General features: G+C 39.8%; 2 protein-coding genes across 10 annotated transcripts in view; one reads left to right on the top strand and one right to left on the bottom strand.

Annotated features, from left to right (window-relative positions):
- Nucleotides 1-12,592, top strand: part of LOC111148778 (zinc finger CCCH-type containing 14) — a 51,137-nt gene extending 38,545 nt beyond the window's left edge. For 2 of the 8 annotated variants that reach the window (XM_022505587.1, XM_022505584.1), the window contains 5 exons: nucleotides 8,646-8,766; nucleotides 9,887-10,023; nucleotides 10,315-10,403; nucleotides 11,136-11,242; nucleotides 11,344-11,516. In XM_022505587.1, the coding sequence (XP_022361295.1) occupies nucleotides 8,646-8,766; nucleotides 9,887-10,023; nucleotides 10,315-10,403; nucleotides 11,136-11,242; nucleotides 11,344-11,383 (494 nt within the window). In that variant the 3' untranslated portion in view covers nucleotides 11,384-11,516. Of the gene's footprint in view, nucleotides 1-3,748; nucleotides 3,909-4,660; nucleotides 4,894-8,645; nucleotides 8,767-9,886; nucleotides 10,024-10,311; nucleotides 10,404-11,135; nucleotides 11,243-11,343; nucleotides 11,518-11,687 lie in introns of those variants that run through there. The other 6 variants (XM_022505586.1, XM_022505583.1, XM_022505582.1 and 3 more) reach the window with 5 other exon arrangements.
- An 816-nt stretch (nucleotides 12,593-13,408) lies between these two features.
- The window catches only part of LOC111148777 (echinoderm microtubule associated protein like 5), a 177,961-nt gene continuing 170,197 nt past the window's right edge, over nucleotides 13,409-21,172 (bottom strand). For both annotated transcript variants that reach the window (XM_022505578.1, XM_022505577.1), the window contains 8 exons: nucleotides 20,872-20,986; nucleotides 19,399-19,587; nucleotides 19,053-19,225; nucleotides 17,649-17,811; nucleotides 17,135-17,238; nucleotides 16,463-16,616; nucleotides 15,897-15,997; nucleotides 13,409-15,623 (listed from right to left, as the gene is read on the bottom strand). In XM_022505578.1, the coding sequence (XP_022361286.1) occupies nucleotides 15,587-15,623; nucleotides 15,897-15,997; nucleotides 16,463-16,616; nucleotides 17,135-17,238; nucleotides 17,649-17,811; nucleotides 19,053-19,225; nucleotides 19,399-19,587; nucleotides 20,872-20,986 (1,036 nt within the window). In that variant the 3' untranslated portion in view covers nucleotides 13,409-15,586. The remainder of the gene's footprint in view (nucleotides 15,624-15,896; nucleotides 15,998-16,462; nucleotides 16,617-17,134; nucleotides 17,239-17,648; nucleotides 17,812-19,052; nucleotides 19,226-19,398; nucleotides 19,588-20,871; nucleotides 20,987-21,172) is intronic.

The raw sequence follows: 21,172 nt of genomic DNA, 5'->3' as shown, positions 1-21,172 counted from the left end.
GAGTAGCCCCACACTCCTGTAGTTTTAGTCTTTGCCTCTCTCCTGGCTTCTCCTTTCTTCTGTCAAAGTGTTAGATACTCTCCATCCTTGATTTTGCCCTGTCATCTCTCCACATTCCATTCTGCTTCCCACATTAGGGTATTTCAAAATGTTTGGCAGCTAAGCTCAGTGTATGTTGTATCCATTTCATTGGGACTTGCACATTCATTTTTTGTTTCTTTAACTTTTCTTTTTTTCCATGGTGCATGTACAGTTTGAAGCATCTAGTTCTATGAGGCTTATGAGGGACTGCATTCTTGGCTTACCTCTTGTGATGGTTTTTATTTGTGAGAGCCTTCTTGTTTCTGCATATTCCTTTTATTTTTCACATACTGACTTTGTTTCATATGTATGCAATGCTCTGTTATTTCTCTGAGGATATTAAAAGATATTTTTGCGTATTTTTTCCCTTCCCTTCTTAGTCTTATTTTCTCCAAGTTGTTTGTTTCAATTGCTATCTTTTGTGATAGGTTTTCCTCAGGTGTCTGAGGATCCTTGATTGTCTTATATTTATGAGTGGGAAAGCTGATTGGCATTCTGGGTTCATTAGTCTGGGTGATGGGCTTTTGACTTCACATTTGAGTATAGATTCTACTGTGGAAAGTCATTTTTCTTGTCTAATACAGGGGCACCCTGAGGTTACTGTCTTTAGGCTTTTCCTCTTGGAGTGGTTCGTTTCTCCAAAGAAAGATCTTTCAAAGTAGTGGATTGGCTGCCAGTGTTCTGGGAGCTAGGTGAGGAAAAGGGGCTAGGGGAGGCACTTCAACTTCAGTTACCATGTGATGTTTGCTTAGGAGCCCCTCCCTGTTTTCAAAATGGTACTTCTTTCTGTGTGGCTGGCATTCCTTATTCCAAAGATTCTCTGTTTTGACCTTTTCTGGAGTCTTAAGCTCCACTCTTCTCCAAGGGAGAAAATAGTCAAAGGGTTATCAGGAAATCTAAATGCTTTTAAAAATTTTAGTAGTATACATTTAGCTTGTTTTGTTGTAGCACTATTCTGTCAAAGACCATGATGCTTCATTTGTAGGCCTCTCCAACATTGACCAATGGGAAAGCATGTCTCCAGTTATTCCAAAAAACTTGAATATAGATAGGTTGGGGAATGGGTGTGATAGGGATCAGAAATGAAGAAAACATATTCTGAGTTTAAGAAGACATAGTTGCTTCTGGAATGGACACTTGAACACACCTGTTTCGGCCTTGACTTCCCCCTTTTGCCAACGTCCCCTGTGCTGCCGGTTACCCAGCCTTTGGAGAATCTTCGGATCCACATTGGATTACTTCATTATTGGCTTAAGACTCGGCTTTTGAAGATCTTAGTTTTTCACTTTCAAAATCTGGATGTCTCCTCTTAAACAGTTATTTTCTTTGTGAGTTTATCTTCCAATAAATTAACCCTTTGTTGACATTTTAGTGAGGTTTTAGGAGGAAACCAAATGTATGGGTTCAGCCTGTGGTCTGTACCCAGAAGATGTCAGTAATCTCACATCTGTCTGCTTCTCTTTGACCCAGGTGATAACGTAAATCTTGTAGAGGTGACCAGTGGCTTATGTGGAATGAAAAGCTGTTTTCAATGCCCACTTTGCTAAACTTTATAGCATATGACATGTCGTTCCCATGTTTTCTTAAGTCTTTGTTTGGCTTCCAGGACTTCATGATCTCTCTTCTGTAATTCCATGTCATTCTCCTGTATCACCTCCTCTCCTCCTCTATTAACGCTTAAAATGATCATTTTATCCTGTGTCCTACCCTTAGCATTATTTTCATCTCTTTTATATTCTCCCAAGATACAAACGGTAGAACTGCTTTGCCTCAAAAAGGGCTGGATGGTAAGAAGGAGGGCAGCATCCTTGGACTAAATTGTCGAGTCTACCTTTGCTAGCTGGGAGCCCTCTGAGAGTCACTGAAGAACAGCGAGTTGCATGTTGGTCAGAGGAGGGAAGTATCCTTTTCAGGTGCCTCGAGAGACGGGCAGTGCTATATATGTGCTTTGATGGAACACTCCTTTTACCTTCAGTGCTTCTCTTATTTCTCTCTCCTCTTATTTCCACTTCTAAACATCTGAGAGCCCCACAAAGACTTCAGACTAAATAAATCTAAAATTGAAATTTATCCTGCCCCCTTTTAAATCTGCTCTTTCTCCTGTCCTCTGTTTCCTGTGTCCACTTTCTTTTCTACCACTCTCCTCCATCTGTGTCTTTATGCTCTCCGGCCCACACAGGGGATGGCAGCTCAGCCTCGTTCCTGGGATGGGACTTGGACATGCAGCTGCTGTGAGGTGCCAGTGCTGCTGAGGTGTGTACAGTGTGTCTTCTCTCCCTTGTGTGTGGGTTCCAAGAGGACAGAGTTGAGAATCTTAATTTGGAGCCTCACTGTCTCTTCTGGGCAACTGCCTGCTAATTGAGTTCTCGGACTACAGTCCATTCTTAATTCTACTTGTTCTTTTAAAAACCAGCTTGATCCTATCATTTCTCTCCTTAGAAACCTCTCATGATTCTTGAACACTTCTAGATCAGAATCCAAAGCCATTGACACATACAAGATCCTTTATGCCTCAGCCTTCCCTGCCACTCACCCCACCCCACCCACAGCCCTCAGCCACACTGCGTTTCTCAGCCAGTCTTAGATTCCTTGTGTCTCATGAAAGCCTTTGCCTTTTTCCATGCGGTTTTCTTTGCCTGCAACGCTCTGTTTATTGTCTGGCTCCTCGCTCCCCGCTCTGGTTATTCCTGCTCATTTCCTTTAACATCTCCTTCAAATGTCCATCGTCTGTAGCCTTTGTCTTGATTCCTCAGCTGGAGTGGTTTCCTGTATTCTTGCCAAAACCTTGTACTTACTCTTTTAGGATTAGCTTTTAGGGTGTGCTGTTTTGAAATTGTTTGCACACCTACCTTTCTACTTTTTTCTTCTTTGTACCCAGCTCAGTGTTCAGTTCTCAGGTTTTGGATTTGTTCAGTTGAATGAACATGAATGGACATCCTGTGGATTTTCATCTCTTATTTACCTATTAACCTTAAGAGAAGTGCAACTCATTAACTTGTCAATTGATGGCATATCGATAGGTCATCTGTCTCCAGTCTGGGCTCTTGGCATATTTTATGAAATAGGGTTAAGAAGCATATTATAGATGGCATGAACTGTGGTTATTTGCCCTGAAGGTCATTGTTTGCCTTGCTGCATTTTTTAAAAATGCCCATTCATCTTAATTCCTTTCCAGTACAGTCTTCTCGGTACAACCAGGCAGAAATTATGCCTGATGAGTTGTTTTCATCAGAACGTGTTCTCTCTCAGTGGTACTGTGCAAAATGAACAAAAGAAAATTTTTAGAAAAATTTTTAAGCAGCCTCGGTATCATGGTTTGAGGGAATATGAGGGGTTTTGTTTATAATTTTAGAAGATACTGTTGTACTTAGAGTAAGTTTATATTGTTCATATCCCATTAGATGTCTCACATAAAAATCGTTCTGTACTGTAGGCAGGGAGTATTGATTAGAAAGCTTATGTAATGGGCTGTTATGAGGAAAGGAATACTTCTTGAAAAGGTGTTTGGCACAGAATTGCAGCGCTATTCCTGGGTAGAACTGTTGTGATTTTTCCTTTGAAAATATTACAAAGTATATAAAAGGTTGACGTTCTTCTCACGTGTGTGATGTTGGGGATGCAAGGTATATTCAGAAGTAAACATTTATGGCCAATTTTTTTGGCTCAGATTACTATGACATGGAATCCATGGTCCATGCAGACACAAGATCATTTATTCTGAAGAAGCCAAAGCTGTCTGAGGAAATAGTAGTGGCACCAAACCAAGAGTCGGGGATGAAGACTGCAGATACCCTTCGGGTACTTTCAGGACACCTTATGCAGACACGGTAGATGGTTTCTTTTTCTTGTGTAGCTTTTTTGTGTTGATTAGATAGTGCAGGTTAACCATTTGTTCCCAGCTTCCCTCCTCCCCATCCTTGCCCCCAGTGTAGAGTGCTTTTATTGGGTCATTTGTTAGGCCATGAATAAATAGTAAGCCAATTCAGTTTTCAGAAATCCAGTTCCTCTTTCTTGTTCAGAAATCTGTTAACTTGCAAAGAAGTCCATGTATGATTTAGCTCTGTAAATAAGATTCTTTCCTTTAAGCACATTCAGGAAATGAAATTTAAAAGTCACGTGATCAAATCAGGAAATCTCTGCGTAGAGAATTAGCAGATTGGGTTGGGGTGATTCCTCCCTTAGAAGATGGACTAAATATTCTATGAAGGAACAGATGTACCGATAATAAAATCAGTGTAAATACAGAACTGCTGGCCATGTGATCTGAGCATAGATGCTGATTTTCCAGTTTATTTCCATGTGACCCTGTGGAGATCCAGGTGGAGGGGAGATTGTCCTTAGTGCAGCCTGGAGGGTCGCTGGCGATGCCGCCACAGCAACTGGCAGTCGCCATGGTGTGTTGGCGGGAGCCAAGCCGGCCATACCTGGAAGGCCTACCGAGTTTGTGTGTTTGGTTTTTTCCTACTGAAGAGACCACCACCAAGTAAGGGAGCGATAGTTCTGCTGAAGAGCACTGTAGGAGGCTCAGCGTTTTGTGTTTGTTTCCCTAATTCTATGGTATTTTCTATCTGTCTGGCAGAGATCTTGTACAACCAGATAAACCTGCAAGTCCCAAGTTTATAGTGACGCTGGATGGTGTCCCCAGCCCCCCAGGATACATGTCAGATCAAGAGGAGGACATGTGCTTTGAAGGAGTGAAACCTGTAAACCAAACTGCAGCCTCAAACAAGGGACTCAGAGGTCTCCTCCACCCACAGCACTTGCACTTGACGGGCAGGCAGCTCGATGACCCAGATGGTAGCTTTCTAAATGGTGTGTTGAGAGCTCAGATTTTCCCTTTCCAGGGTGCTGTCATTGTGCAGGGAATCTGGGCCCGGTCTCTCTACCTGGGGTGAATTCTGGGTAGAGGCCTTGCTCTTACTCATAATTCAGTAGCGGCCTTTTTTCTTCTCTCAGACAAAATGAGTTCATGTGAGACTGTCGTGCGTGTGTTCTGTATGGGCTCCCGGCTCCTGTGCTATGGTCGGCTTCAGCCCTGAGAGCCAAAGTACTCGGAACCGTGCTTATGAAAGGCTCAGCCATCGTCCTTCATACCTTGCTTCCTTTTTCCCTTTAGAAAGTACACTTGTTACTTTCCTTTTGTTGTAACAGTAATAGTCTCTCATAATTGGCAGAAAAATGAATTTGCATTTTGATTCTGTTTATACCTCTTTGAAATTCCCTTAAAAGGAGTTTCTCACCTAATCTATCGAGATACTGCTTGGAAGTTTAGCAAAGCCTTGTGTTTAAATTAAGTAATAGTATTTAGTAGGAACGAGATGAACTCCTCAGATCACAGCCTGCTTTTAGGCAGATGGATCGTTACCACTGGCTGTTCTCTCCCCAGACCTACGGTCAGGTGCACATACTGCTGGACCTTTTCATTTGTGACAAGAGAATGGTAGTCACGTTCCTTGTACCTTGTAAAATGTTGAAAAACACCTTCATTGGGAGGGGAGACAATTACTAAAACTTAAAAAAGAATAGTATCAAAAGAAAAAACAGTAATGCGTTTCGGTATTTTTCCAAGTCAGTCTTGGCAGAGACGTGAAGATGCAGTCAGTACCTTTTTCAGTTCCTAAAAATATAATAGCCTTTAGAGGGAGATCGTGAGTGAGTGAGGAGATACTGCTGTTGAGCTGAATACTTTTTAGGCTGAGTTAATAATGTAATGTCCTAGTTTTTTTTTTTTGTTGTTTTGTTTTTAAGATGTTATTTATTTATTTATTTGACAGATCACAAGTAGGCAGAGAGGCAGGCGGGGGCGGGGGGAAACAGGCTCCCCGATGAGCAGAGAGCTCAATTCGGGGCTCGATCCCAGGACCCTGTGATCATGACCTGAGCCGAAGGCAGAGGCTTAACCCACTGAGCCACCCAGGTGCCCCTAATGTCCTAGTATTGGTTGGTGGAGGGAATTGAAAGTCTGACCCTATAAAAAGGAAGAAAAAATTTTAAATGGTAACCGAGGTGGTTAAGAATTACCATAGTTATGCAGTACAGATTTCTGACCCTGTATATTTTGTCTCACATGAGAGAAGAAGTTAGGGTCTTACTTTGTTTAAATGTAGATGTCCATATTAGGCTTTATTGGTGTATATGTCCTTGGAGTGCCCCCAGTAAATAACACATTAGACTACTTGTCTTGGTTTCACAAGTGCCTTAGCCCTTCTGGAGGCCAGGCGGATGAGCGGGGAGCCTCCTGTGCCAGTGCTTTGATCTGGGACTCTCAGCGTTTAGCTGCTGCTCAAGAATGAAGCTTTGTAGTGGTTAGAACGTAAGCGAGGCCCAAGAGACTGAATAACAGTGAAATAACAGCGCAGGTTTATAGCTTGGAATAAAAAGTGAATTTGCCTCATCTTAAATTTAAACAGGAAAAGTTTTAATGGCTTATGAGGTTATAATGTTGGGGGAAAACCAGAATCAAGACCTCTGTATATATGACCTAACATTTCCATTAGGAAGATAATGTTTCCTTATGAAGTATTTAACTTCTTCAATACTGCCCATGAGTATCTAACTACTTCATTTTCCAGCCAATCTGCTCTTGGGTATTCTGTTAACTTCTTTCATTTGGCGTGGGTTTCCATGTGTATATCATAGTCTAAAGTATGTTCTTTAGGAGGAGGGTAAGACAGATTTCCTGCAGGCAGGATATTAGAAAGACTTAAAACTGGAGAAAACTGCATGCAAGGATTTTATTGGAGACTAAGGATGCCTTTATATCCTGGAGCTATTTACTATTTTAAAAGTAGCACAGAAAACTATATATTAGACATAGTTGTGTTCTTTTTTTTTTTTTAATTTTCAAGATTTTATTTATTTGAGAGAGAGAGAGCATGAGCAGAGGGGAGGGGCAGAGGCAGAAGCAGACTCCCCACTAAGCAGGGAGCCTGATGCAGGGCTCGATCCCCGGACCCTGGGATCATGACATGAGCTGAAGGCAGACACTTAACTGACTGAGCCACCCAGGTGCCCCTGGCATAGTTTTATAGTAGCCCTTTGATGGTCCTCCTGTCTGGGCTCCAGGACTGCATTTGTGTGCCTTGTTTTCCTATGATGAAGACTGAGGTTGGGTCACTAGATCAGTAAGTTCTCAGAATACCAGCTGCTGCCCTGTTATGTTTTGATTGGTTGCCTACTTTGTATTTTTGTTTTTATTCAATCATAAAACTCTAAGGAAGACATTATTTTCTTTTTGCTTTGATAAGGAAACTGAAGTTGAGGTACTAGGTGAGACTTGTCCAAAGTCTCTAGCTCAGCTTAAGTTACAGAGCCAAATTTGAACTGCCTGATCTCAGGCAAGGGGACTAGAGCAATGTGGTTGACGTGATATTTGCTTTTGTCATTAGGAATGTGAATCCTAATTTTTAACACCCATGATGCTTGTTTTTTTTCTTTTTCTTTCTTTTTTTTTCTTTTTAAGCTGGGATGTCTTGGTCCAGAAGTTGGCAGGTCATTATCGCCTTTGGGTGTGAATTTATTTGGCTTTTTTACATTTTTAAAATGGGCATTAGTTGTCTGGATTTAAACTTTGTATGTCATATAAAATGGTTTTTTGCTTTCTCTGAATCAGGAAACAATCTGGCAACATGGGGCCCACTTTCCCATACCCTAGTAATTGACATTATCATTGGACATGACCTCGCGAGGGAGTAGCAGGCAGTGAGCCCTATGGATGATGCATACACTTGCTCTCCTGGTTGCTTTTACCGCCTTTATTTCCCCTCACCAAGGCTGTCGGTCACCAATCATCTCACACCCAGCCAGGCTCACTGATGGGTGATCTAGTGGGTCGCTGTAGGTAATGGCCCATTGTAACCCACTGTAAGCAAAACCTTTTCCTCATATTGATGTGAGTTTACCACCTGGACTTAACAACAAACTGTGTATACCTCAATGAGTGCGAACACTTCTGTGTATGTATCACTTAAAATGTCTGAACGTATTTGTTCACATTCTTTGTTTGTTTTGGTTTTTTTAAGTTTGATTTATTTGAGAGAGTATGTGGAGGGGGAGGGGCAGATGAAGAGGGAGAAATAATCCTCAAGCCAACTCCCTGCTAGGCTTGGTTCCAGGACCCCAAGATCATGACCTGAGCCAAAGTTGGATGCTTAACTGACTGAGCCACCCAGGTGCCCTGGTTCATGTTGTTTTTCACCTTGTGTTTGCAGTTTTCATTTCATTTTATTGGTTCCCTATGGACATTCTTTCCTCTCTCTCACTTTCTCGCTCTCTCATATTTTAATTCATCTCTGAAATAATATTGAGCATTGGAGTTTAGGGTGAGAACTCTGGCTGTAGTTGCAGCATCTCTCTCTGGTTTGCCTCTCACAGTGAGAACTGCAGTGACCTTTTCTAGCAGACTCTTACCTCCGTTAACTAGAGTATTGAACTGTTTTGTATGATTGTGACATAGAAGAACATAAGATTTTAAAACTGGGTTTTGAAGGAAATGTATTAAAGGTGTCATGTACTGAATTGATCATAATTAATGAGATACTTTTAATTTTTTTTCCCCTTTTTAGCTGAGATGAGTGAACTGAGTGTGGTCCAGAAACCAGAAAAACTTCTGGAGCGTTGCAAGTACTGGCCTGCCTGTAAAAATGGGGATGAGTGTGCTTACCATCATCCTGTTTCACCATGCAAGTGAGTAGCTGCAGCAGGCTGATTCTGATCTTTGGGTTAATTTCTGGATCTTGGATCTTACTCTGTTTTTCTTTTCTGTGGACAAGGTTGATTCGTATAACTGAATGCAGTGACACTTCACCATTGCCCTCCCAGAATAGCATCCATGTGTAGTATGTGTGTGTGTGTTTAGGGGAGCAGGGAGATGAGAGAAGGCTTCTGTACATTTAAGGAGATAGTTCTATAACTGCGCTGGTTTGAATGCATTGTGTTCATGTCAATATCCACAGCTTCCAAGGCACTGGGGACAAAATTAGTTACAGTTAATGACACAACATTTTGGACTTGATGGCATGACCTTTGAGAATGGCTTTTAGATAAAAACAAAACAAAACTCCATGTTTTGACTCCTTTAAGGAAGTTTGGGTGTGAGAATAATATGGATGTACATGGAGGGAGACCACAGAATGAGTCTTTTTGGAGCAGTGCGTTCCACGTATATTATGCTCAGTAGGTTGAGTTCACTTCATAAAGTATTGCAAACATAGATCTTAACAGAGGAAATGGTATGATTCTTAACACAAAAATCCCTTTTGTCTTTCAGGGTCATGGTTTGAGTTGAAAATCTGTTATTGCTTTAGACTTCGGAATAGATTACTGTGTCCTTTTTTGAAATCTGGCCTCATTTTTTTTTTTAACTTTTTATTTTTTATTTTTTATTTATTCATTTGAGAAAGGGCAGAGGCAGAGGGAGAGGGAGAAGCAGACTCCCCGCTGAGCAGGGAGCCTGATGCAGGGGTTGATCCTAGGACCCTGGGATCATGAACTGAGCCAAAGGCAGAAGCTTAACTGACTGAGCCACCCAGGCACCCCAAGCCTGGCCTCATTTAAAAATTGAGCTTCCCGGGACATCTGTCTGGCTCAGTCGGTAGAGCATGCAATTCTTGATTTCTGGGTTGTGATTTCAAGCCCCAAGTTGGACATAGAGCTTAGTTGAAGAAAAAATTGAGTTTCCCTCTTTTCTGTTCTGTTTCTCAAAACAAGTAGTGATAGAGTGTAAGGAGCCTCTACAAAAAAAAAAAAAAAAAAAAAAAATCATGCACTGAGAAGGATAAATGTGAAAACTGTTTTTGTTTTATAGAGCCTTCCCCAATTGTAAATTTGCTGAAAAATGTTTGTTTGTTCATCCAAATTGTAAATATGATGCAAAATGTACTAAGCCAGATTGTCCCTTCACTCATATGAGTAGAAGAATTCCAGTATTGCCTCCAAAACCAGGTTAGTGACATTGTGTACTACTATAATAGGTAAAAAATGGAAAATATTTTGTGATTATAAACTGTTTTAAAGAAAAAAAAATGTAAGAGTTTTATAAATTATCATGCCAGAATCCGTTAACCTAACCAGACTTTAAAGAGCAAATGTGCCTATTTGGTATCATTCTGAAGTATTTTATCTAATGAACATATAAATCTTCTCATATTTTTAAAATGGTTTTCATAAAAACATCAGTAGATTGCATTACAAATTATTTTGCCAAATTTTGATCAGTCTTATTTTTGTCAGCAGTTGCAACACCAGCATCACCTTCTAGTAGTCAACTGTGCCGTTATTTCCCTGCTTGTAAGAAAATGGAATGTCCCTTCTATCATCCAAAAGTAAGAATTTTCATTTTCCCAAAAACAATTTAGTGGGAACTTTTCAATTCTGAGGCCTGTAAAAGCACTAGCAAATTGAGTATCTCGTATGTCCATGGTCTTCTCCTGCCCCCTACCCCCCAGTCTCTGTTTTTGTTAGAGTTAATATTATGGTCTTTAAGACGTTGAGGTTCTTAGTTGTATGAGCCCCCATCTGGCCCTTTAAGAGAAGAGGTCTGAAACAGAGGTTAATATTCTAGGCTCTCGGCGGGAAGTTTCCCTTTGCTTAGTTTCCATTCCACTCTACCCCTAAGCATGTGGGTGGGTTTTTTGTGGTGGGTTTTTCCCCCCACCTTGTGTCAGAAACCGAGATGATGAAGTCCAGTAGTACTTCCGCTGATGGCTCTAATTTTCTGTGTGCTGACGATTGACATGTCTCCTCCTGTTTGGTTGGTCAGAGTGCATGCTCTGGCCATCGCTTCCCCCAGCCGCAGCTGGCTGTACGTGAGGGCATTCGCGGTACGATGGATGGAAGGGATGTTGGGCCAGTGTGCAGGGTGATTAGAAGTTTGTGTTGTATACTGAGGTTCCTTTTGAAATCTTTGACTAGAATTTTGTGTTGGAGGGGGGTCGTTTGTCAGGGTTTTAGTATGAAAATATCTTTATCTCTTGCCCCATTAAATGTTTCTCTCATGTTGCCCTGTTTTTATTGCTGTTAGCTTTGCAGATGTTGAGATTGTTGTTTGCATTTAGCACTGCAGGTTCAACACTCAGTGTACAAGACCCGACTGCACGTTTTATCATCCCACCATTACTGTGCCGCCACGACATGCCTTGAAATGGATTCGACCTCAAACCAGGTAAAAATTAAAAGTCTTTCTAATGGTTTCTTAGATTTGTAAGTCTACAGATCTGGGGGAAATGATCACTTTGATTTTTGTCACCTGTTTCAATTATACAGGGTCCTTGGAAAATGTTTCCAAATTCCGTTTTACCGGTGATTGCTTGTTCACCTAGGGATCTCCAGATCAGATTTACCTTCTGTATATACACTGCTTACAAATCTCACATCTGTTTTTTTGGCATCAGTAATGTAAATCATTGGAAGAGAGTTTCAGAAAGCTTTAGTATGGCCTATAAATTTAAATACATGCCATTATTATCTTTTATGTAGCTTTTATATAATTTTGTAAAAATCTGGTATTTACATATTGTACATCTGTAGAACAAATATTGTGTGAAAATACTCCTTAGCTGGGTATGTATGAACATAAAGCAGTTAATTAAAATTTTTTGTTTACTCAGTGAATGACTGTCCTACTTGGCAGAAGACTGGAATTTCCATCTACTGGTGAAAATATTCTGCAAAACTTGTCAAACCTTTGAAACTTGGAATATATTGCTTTCATAATATGAAGTTTATTGCCTATCTGAAGTGTCTAATTTTTCAAGTTTGTAAGTTTATTAAGTGGTTTTAACATTGGGGTGTTATTTGACTGTGGAAAGACCGTTTAAGGAAAAGCTAAATTCTGTTAAAACATTTGAGGCGTGTTTGCACACTGCTATTTCAAGTATCAGCATTTACCCCGTGGTGATAGTGTCCGTACTGGGGCTACAGTGTTGCTCTGTGTTGAGTGAGAAGAGCATCCTTATTCTAAAAAGTTAGATTTTATTCCCTTTTCCCAAGGATTATCCACCGTGAAAACAGAGTGGCAGCCCAAAGTGTGGAGGCAGCTTAAAATAGTCATTCAGTCCTACTTTTTAAGTGAATTTAGTTTGAAAGCATGATCATACAGGTGTCTTGGGTTGAGTGCTGCTTCAGTGGATGGTTCTTGCCATCTGGGATAGGATGGGTTGGGTAAAAACGGAATGACAAATGCAAAGAAGGTGGACAGTTCCTTAAAATGCTTTCATTTACTATTAACATACACTTTTTAAATAAATATTTTGGGGCTGCATTATCACAAAATTATACAAAAATTTTTTTTTTACAATGCTATATACAGAAGGTATCAGAAAACAGACTTGAACTCACAAGATTATTATAACTGTACATATATCTCACATTCTGAAAAATAACATTTCCAGAACCACAGAAAATTTTTAAAATGTAAAAATTAGATTTAAATAGTATATTTTAAATGACTAATTACAGAACTCTGATGGGTAAACTGCAAAACAGGACTAAACTTTTGACTACTGAGTCAATACATAGTCTTCTGTGTGTGATTTTTGAAATAGTTAAGGCAAAAGTGTCAGATGCTTTAGAATTAAATAACCAATGGATCACTGATCTTAAGGACTTGATGTACAGCAGTTTTTAAAAAAATAAGCTAGAAGTTGGTTAGAACAGATCGAATTAATGCAAAAGAGATAAAGACTCAAACATTCTCATGACCAAATTAACTGCAAAAAAAAAAGTTCATCGACTTGTTATATATCTGAGGGATAACAATGTGTAAAAAAAAGTCCATGTTTAAGAGCATATAAACGAGCAGTTGTTTTTGTGGTCATTGCTTTTCCACTGGGAGAAGAAAGAATTAACCAGTTATTAAACCATCTATAAGTTGCACTTTGCTGTGCCAGTTCCTAAGAAAAAACTTGAAACATTGGAAGAGGAAAGTGCACAGGAGAACACAGAGCTCTCACGAAGTTAGGCTGGGGCGAAATGACCATTCTGCTTCATTCTAAAAAGTGGACTCCTCTGAATTTAAGGCATTTGTTCATTCCAGTGCTACTTAAATTTCTTCTACAAAGAAGTAAAGCATCTTAAGTTGTATTTCTAGAAATCTAGACTTCTAGTATCACTATAAATGACATTCATAATCCCACTACAAAGAACATAAATGGAAAATGGGGCCTAAATGGTTTGGTTCAGCCATTTTACGAGTCAATTACATGCTGAAGTCGGATATTTTTTGCCATTTAATAAACACTGCCTGGAAACACATTTAAGACTTCAATGTTACCTTTTAGCCGCTCTGGTTTATGGGCAAGCTAAGGTTAACTCTAGACCAAGTTATCCAACAAATTTTTAAAATGAACCACCATCAAAAAGCATTGCAACGAGGGAGGGAAACAAGGTGGCTAGCAGGTATGGCGCACTCTTGTCACATATTTCTGTACAAAAACAGGACTGAAGGTCCAGAGCCTCAGGTGACAAATTCAGGAGCTTAAAATACTACACACGAAAGTAATTCTCTGTGTCAAAATCTTCATAACCTGTCATGGTTATTCATCTTCCCTTAGCTGATGGCTGGAATAAACAAGGTGGGTGGCGGGAGAACTACTTAAAATCAATGTGAGTTTTAGTCGCAAAATTGACCAGACATTAAGGCTGGCTACTCGGAGGAATTCAGCAGAGGCATTTTTGTCCTATATCATTTACCTAAGGTTGTAATTAGTGTTTCTACATGTACTGTAATAGAAATGGAATTTCTCTTTGGCCAAAAGCTGGGAAGCTTTGGCTCAGAAGGAAAATTGAAACTGCAACAGGCTCAAAGGTGGAGGGGGTGAGTGGGAGTGGTGGTTCAGGGGAATTTCTTTAATTTATTGAATGGCTCTTTATAATACACATGAATAGACATTTAATATTAGCATATTCTAAAATTGGGCTTAATTTAGGAGAATCCATTGATGTGAATATGATCTTATGTATCAAGCTTCTTAATGCCTTAATCAGTCTTCAGACACAACTACTATTCAGAGCTTTAAAACTGACCATGTTCAATCACTGGTTAGGCTTTCGTGATACAGTTCAGCCATTTTTTGTTTTCAGTATTTACAAGATGTTGGGCATAAAAAATAGGTATCAGGAGTCTTCACGTTGGGTTGAACCAGACTGAGATTTCCAGAAACCTGTGAGGGGTCTGTTATGCTATAGAGATAATTAACACATTGAAATAAAAATTCATAGGACCAGTAGAGCATCTTAAATTTTTTCACACTTAGAAAAATAGATTTTTTAAGTAGTAATCTACATAATCTCCCATCTTTAGGAAACTACGGACAGGCTAAACAGCAAATTCCTGAACGGCAGGTACTGGTCTTTGGCAGCATTAAAGTGAATAGGGATAAATATCTAAGAGTTAAGCCCTAATCCACCAAAAAGGAATTTTAATGGACACGTTTTACAAGTGGACCTGTATTCATTCCTTTTGGAAGTCAGCCTAATGGGGTGGCATACATCTAATGAATAACTTTTCCAGTAGAAATAAAAGCTATAAAAATTTTTATTTCAAGAGCTACTAAATTATTTAGCTTTGTAAATGTGACGTTGAACACTTCAGTCTACATGTTAAACAAGTGTTTCTATTACACTACATCTTTAAATATTCAGTATGCTCTCCCGGTTAAATACTATTGCTGGCTAAAACTTGAACCTGTACACCACTGGAAAGGACTCTTCGTCATACTACTTTTTCAGTCATGAGGCTATAATCATGTTTTAATTTTTCAGTTATAGAGATGACTTCTGAAAAGGATCAACAGCTCAAAAATGAAAATGTAGTTATCATATACTATTAACTTGGGATTTGTTCCTGAATGTGAAACTGCCAGGGAAAAAAATGTCATTTATTAAAAAAGAGGTTTATCGATGCTTAAGTAGCATTATCTTCTCCAGTAAAGCTTGTGTGTGTTTCATTAGGGAAAATAATGTTTGCCGTTTAAAAACTGTGATCCTTTAGGGTGATGGTGTGTTTCCTTTCCTTATGTAAACACAAGGATAAAATAAGTCATTAAATAATGAACCTTGAAAATAAAATGTAAATCCTAAAAAAGAAAAACAGTTTTGCTAAAGAGAGGATGAAAATTAAGCAACTTGGGTTTTTAAGGTTTTGTTTTTTGAAAGGTGCTGTCCCCTAAGCCTCCCTAGCAGGTCTGCCAAGTTTGCACACTCCCCCAGAATGGGGGGCTGCCTTTCACCAAGTCTTTATTCAATCCTTTCGTAAAGTAATTGTCTGGCAGTGTATGGATTATGGACAGTTATCCAGTGCATACAGCAAATATTTTGAATTTATCTGTCTTCTGTTTGGATGACTCTGGGCAGTTATCCCTGTTACAATCCTAAATTAGCACCACTTGCCCATGCAAGGTTTGGTTCTGTTTTTGTTTTGTTTTTTTTGTTTTTGTTTTTTCTCTTCTGTAATTCTGGTCTCTCAAGGCTGTTAATTTATATAGAGTCTTCTCGGCGTCCATATCTTTCAGTGAGGCATATGTACACATTTCCAGACAAATAAACTGCAGTCAGGATAGGAAAAAAAAAAAAGGCGGTGAGTTCATTATGTTTCTAGATTTTCAGAAGTTTAAGGAGCTTCCAAATCATAAATGTATACGATTTTTCATTAACTCCTTTTATTTCATACTGCCATTGTATGAGCCTCCATTGAGCTGGCCAGTTATGCTCCCTTCCTATGTTGTTGGCTTGCAGAGTCTGTCACCTGATATATGATACTAGATCTCTTAATAACTAGTAAGATAGTCTGTTCTTCTTGGGCTGAGAATGTTACTCACCTGCAGTCGTCACCTCCAGCACTAACAACATGTCTATCACCGCTGGTAAATCGAATATTTGTCACATGAGGTGAATGACCGAAGAACCTTTTGTGCTTTGCCTGAAAAACAATGAGAAAGCTCAGGATGTTAGGACCCTAGGTCTCTGACATGGGCTGTGAAGAGAGGTAGGCAGTTTGGGCCACAGCCAGCATTACTAATGTTAGTTAATGGATTGGCACCGAATTTGGGCAGTCAGAGGTCTCCAGGCACTCTGAACATTTTCCTTGAAGGAAAAGCATTTGAAACTTCGTAACTGAGTAAAGGTTTGATAAAAAGGCTAATCACAGCTTTATTAGGATAGTTTGCAAAGATGGTGTTACTTGGCATGGGGAGATGATTTCTAAAAGCTTTTACTTCAGAGTAAGGGATTTAGGAAGTTTTGAAAAGATTTTAGGAACATAAATGTTTCCAAATCAGAAGACGGTAACATATTTAGGTATTACATTATGGGGGAAGAAGTACTAATGATCAGATATCTAAACTAGTAAAGCTACATAAAAAACCAAAACCAAACAAAAACTTACAAATTTTTCAGGACACGGGAAGTCAAATAACTTAACCATGCCAAAGTCATCTCCTGTTACAAGGCTGATTCCTGAATGAGATACGCAGGCACAGTTGACATTGGCTTTCTCAGTGTGTCTGGACCAGATTCCCATAACTTCATCCCCTAGAATACTAGAGGGAAGGAATTAAAGAAAATCCACCATAGCAAACAGATGTACCACGCTGAAAAGGTTTTTTTGTTAATTAATCCCTACTTAATTATGTTACTTTAAAATTAAAAGATGCTTATGCTTTAGGAATTTGATGGATTAAAAAAGATGACTACTCATGGTTACCTGTTAAACAACAAATATATAAGGTTCCATTTCTAATAACTGCAAGATAGCATTCCTTTAGATAAGTAATACAATTGCTTAATAGTACCCAGTATGTGGTTTTATTGCTTGTTATTAAACCGACTATGTTAAAGAAAATTATCAGGGCCTCTTTAAAGGCTTTTAACTTTGATAAAGCATGGGACTGTGTTCAATGAATAGAAGTTCCAGCATAAACCTGTCATCATCCTCTTAGGAAGAATTCAAGATAAGTAGCAAACATAAAACTCAACTACTGTTCCCTAGTGGAATGGCTCTAACTGTTGAGCAATAGGATTTCCCAGTTTTCCTGGCTGACCTTCAGTCAGTTCTTACCTAGTCCATGTAGCCCAAGTGATCCTATCCATGGTGGCCTGATCCGTAACAGGTTTTCCTGAAGGCACTTCATAAACATGTCGTTTATAGCAACCAGTGGAGACCTTGTATCATGTTAAAATGGGACAAGAATTCCATTATGTGAGAGACACATCAGAAGGCAATAGGATAACTGGCAAAGTGTGCTATTTGATTTATATTTCTAACATTATAATATTAACCATGACTACAAAAGCCTGTTAGAAAAAATGGAGAAGAGGACTAGAAAGAATAGGATATTAATGCAGAAACAGTGAAGAGTAAATAAAGGCAAGAGTTCAGAAGCTCTGGAACTCGGGAGTTTTTCAGAAAGTTATCGGCCAGTGTGGGGCTCGAACTCATAGCTCCGAGACTTAAGAGCCAAAGGCTCTGCTGACTGAGCCAGCCAGGCATCCCTAAAACTCATTTGTAAATGCGTCCACTAACAGTATTACACAGCTTGTGTAAACTGGCTTTTCTATTACTGGTACCATACCTGGAGATACCTGCTATCTGCAGAGAAGTCCATTTGAATGACGAAGCTGGGAATGTCCCTGCAGTAGCTGATTCTGGTAAGGGTGGGGCCCAATGTTAAGTCATAAAAATCCACTGAGTTCTCACTAGAGCCCACTGCCAGAAAGCGGGAATCTGGACTAAATCTGGAGAGGTAATAAAACACGTGAAAGACGCATTAGACCACATTAAATCCCATAAACATTTAAAACCAGTGACTTGCTTTCTGCCTCTCAAACACAAGTATGTGTGTGATCTGGCCTTAAGTAGATTAACCCAAAGATACAAGATTTACTCAAAATACACACAACTGTATATTGAGATTTTATGTGTTACATGAAACAGAAAGCTTACATTTTACTACAGTTTTAAGTGGCTCCTGATTCTTCATCTGATTCCCTTAAAAAGATCTAAGTTTTGAAAAAGCCACTAACATATACGTAACTCTTTCAGTTATTTAATACACCAAATTTACCAAGATAGGATTCCTTCATCTGGAAACAGACCAGATTGATTTGCCTTAGCTTACAGATGAAGTGACACTACCTGAAGTGTAGGAGTTACCTGAAAAGACAAACACGTGCCTGGTGGGCACGGGAAATAGTATGGGACAATTCAGTTGAGGTTCTTTAGGAAAATGGGCCTGCAGGAAGTTTATATATTGAAATTCTGAAGAAGGTTTCATGTGTAAAAGGGTTTTACTAATGAAAAGAATACAAGCTTTTAACAACTGGGTTCAAAAATCTTAGTAAATGGTAGCCATTGTCAAAATAAGCTTACACACTGCAATGTAAACATTCAAGAATTCAGAGTCTGGGGCATAGGTGTTTGAGGAGTATTAATTTTTTTTTTTAATATTTTACTCATTTGAGAGGGGAGCAGCAGAGGAACAGGGAGAAGAGACTTCCCACTGAGCAGGGAGCCCACCAAGGGGCTTGGTCCCAGGACCGAGATAGTGACTTGAGCAGAAGTCAGGCGCTCAACTAACTGAGCCACCCAGGTACCCTGATGAGTGCTCATTAACTGAGCGACTATATATTCAACTGAGATGTGCAGATACGACTTTAATTCTCCAGGTTGACAACTTACAAAGGACAGATGGCTCTCTTCTGGACAGTGGAACATAATTCTTGGATGAATCAACTTGCTGGACACATCCAGTGTCATACTAACTCGTCAAACATTCCCCAAGTACAGGCCGTTCTAAGGCACCATGGTTGGTGCCAGTGGATAGGTAATGCAGTAAGTGAGCGTCCGAACGGCCGCATTCCGGCGTACAGTGGAGGGTGTCATTAAACGCTACGGGCACCAAGAACCGGTTTCCAAGTGTGACCTGGGTCATTTAAGAATGTATATACTAAAAATTCTATTCCACTTGTTGACTAACCTGATATCATGGACTGCACATCGTCTGTCTCTCTTCTTTCCCCATATTTTTAGAGAGCTCACCAGTAAAATAATAAATTCTCCATTTTTCATTCCAATAGCCACCATATCCCCTTCAGGGCTGTAACACACGGTACGGGCAGCATGTCCCAAATTCACTTTGTTTAACATCTTCTGCATAAGAAACAAGAGTCATAGAGAATTACATTAAATAGAGTACTTATAAAGTAAACCAATTTCTTTTCAAAATTCTTAATATAATTCTCAAATAGTTATTTAAGTGCTAGCAATTTAGGACTTACACTGTCCTTGGAAATTCTAACTTTAAGAAAGAAAACTGTACCTACTTTATCAGCAATATCCCAGAGTCTCACTGTCCCATCTTCCGCAGCAGAAAGGAAATAATCCCGGGAAGGATGTGTCACCAGTCCCCATATGGGTCCGTCCACATGGCCATTAACAAGAATATTACATGCTGCATTTTTCTCTCCAACTTCGATGATCTCTGCGTTTCTTGTCCCAACTAGGATCTTGCCCTAAAACACAAATGGGACCAATACATTTAATGTACTACAACAGTTGCTTTCAATAACTTAAGAAGGACCCTAGTGGCCTCCTTTCAGAGAACTTTCTGCTGTGACTGCTCTAGGAACAAGTCAGGCCTTAGCTCCTGTGGTTTCCTTTGACTAGAGGCACACCCGCAGGAGCACCGGGCTGGGCTGCCTGGCAGAGTCCGTGCAAAAGAACACAACTGTGCTCTAGTATCCCAGCACCTGGCTTTGCCAGTCAAGAGTTTGAACTTGGCCTCTATTTTAAGCTGAGTATTTCCAAGGAGGTGTAAGTGCACTGGGATACAGGAAGGAAGTACTGGATTTTAGTTAAGAGGGAAGTATAAATAAAGCTAAGTTTAGTGGTATATATACACAATGGAATACTATGCAGCCATCAAAAATGAAATCTTGCCATTTGCAACGATGTAGATGGAACTAGAGGGTATTGTGCTGAACGAGATAAGTCAATCAGAGAAAGACAGGTTTGGGGGGTAGGTAGGGAAAAAATGTAACAAGATGGGATCAGGAGGGAGACAAACCGTAAGAGACTCCTAATCTCAGGAAACAAACTGAAAGTTGCTGGGGGGAGGGGGGAGTATGGAGAGGGTGGTTGGGTTATGGACACTGGGGAGGGTATGTGATATGGGGAATGCTGTGAAATGTGTAAGTCTGACAATTCACAGACCTGTACCCCTGGGGCAAATAATACATTATAAATTAATAAAAATTTTTAAAAAGGTAAGTTTAACCAATGGATACATGGACTGAGAATAACACATGTGTATGACTTATAAATAGACTCACTGCAAGTTCATGCACGGTCAACATTTTTTATGGTAATGGGTATTTAAAAAAAACATATGGGGCACCTGGGTGGCTTAGTTGGTAGAGTGAGCCACTCAATGTTGGGGTCATGAGTTTAAGCCCATGTTGCAGGGGAAAGTACTTTTAAAAAAAAAAAAAAAAAAAAAAGCTGCTCTAATCAAAATGCATTGACTGGCAAGAAATTCCACTTCTGCCTACCACAGCTGAACTAGCAGATTCAAGAACACACAGAGACTGGCCTAGAGTACTGAGAAGAGCCCCCCCGCGCCCCCCCCCCCCATCCTCTGGCTGGCCCGGCGCCGGAAGCAGGGGAGGCAGAGGACGGCCGACAAGCAAACTCATCTTTTCTATCATTCATCAAGTTCCAGAGGGTGAGAGAACCCCACGAATAACTGTCCTCTACTTTCTGCTGCACCGTAATGGCTCAAGGAACATCTTTCTTACTTTGCCTCTGCACACAGAACGAACACAGTCAGTGACTTGTCCGGTCTCAAGCCTGAAGGCGCGGCATCGCCTCAGCTCCTGATCCCACAGTTTGACTGCTCCTCCTTCTTTTGACCTAGTAACAACCCAAACCAAAATAAGCATTTATTAGCTATTCCAAATAATTTTTGAAACAAGTTTTATAAGCAGAATAGGGTAAAAAAGGCCCCAATGATTTTACTTCATTTTTCTGACATAAGCATAATCTTACCTAGATCCCACCCCCTACATAATGTATTCTCTTGATTAAGGAAATGTGTAA

The sequence above is a fragment of the Enhydra lutris genome, unplaced genomic scaffold, assembly GCF_002288905.1.
Source record: "Enhydra lutris kenyoni isolate GAN:26980312 unplaced genomic scaffold, ASM228890v2 scaffoldscaffold20, whole genome shotgun sequence".
NCBI classification, from domain to species: domain Eukaryota; kingdom Metazoa; phylum Chordata; class Mammalia; order Carnivora; family Mustelidae; genus Enhydra; species Enhydra lutris.
The sequence above is the reverse complement of the archived record's forward strand: the minus strand, read 5'-3'. Positions and strand labels throughout refer to the sequence as shown.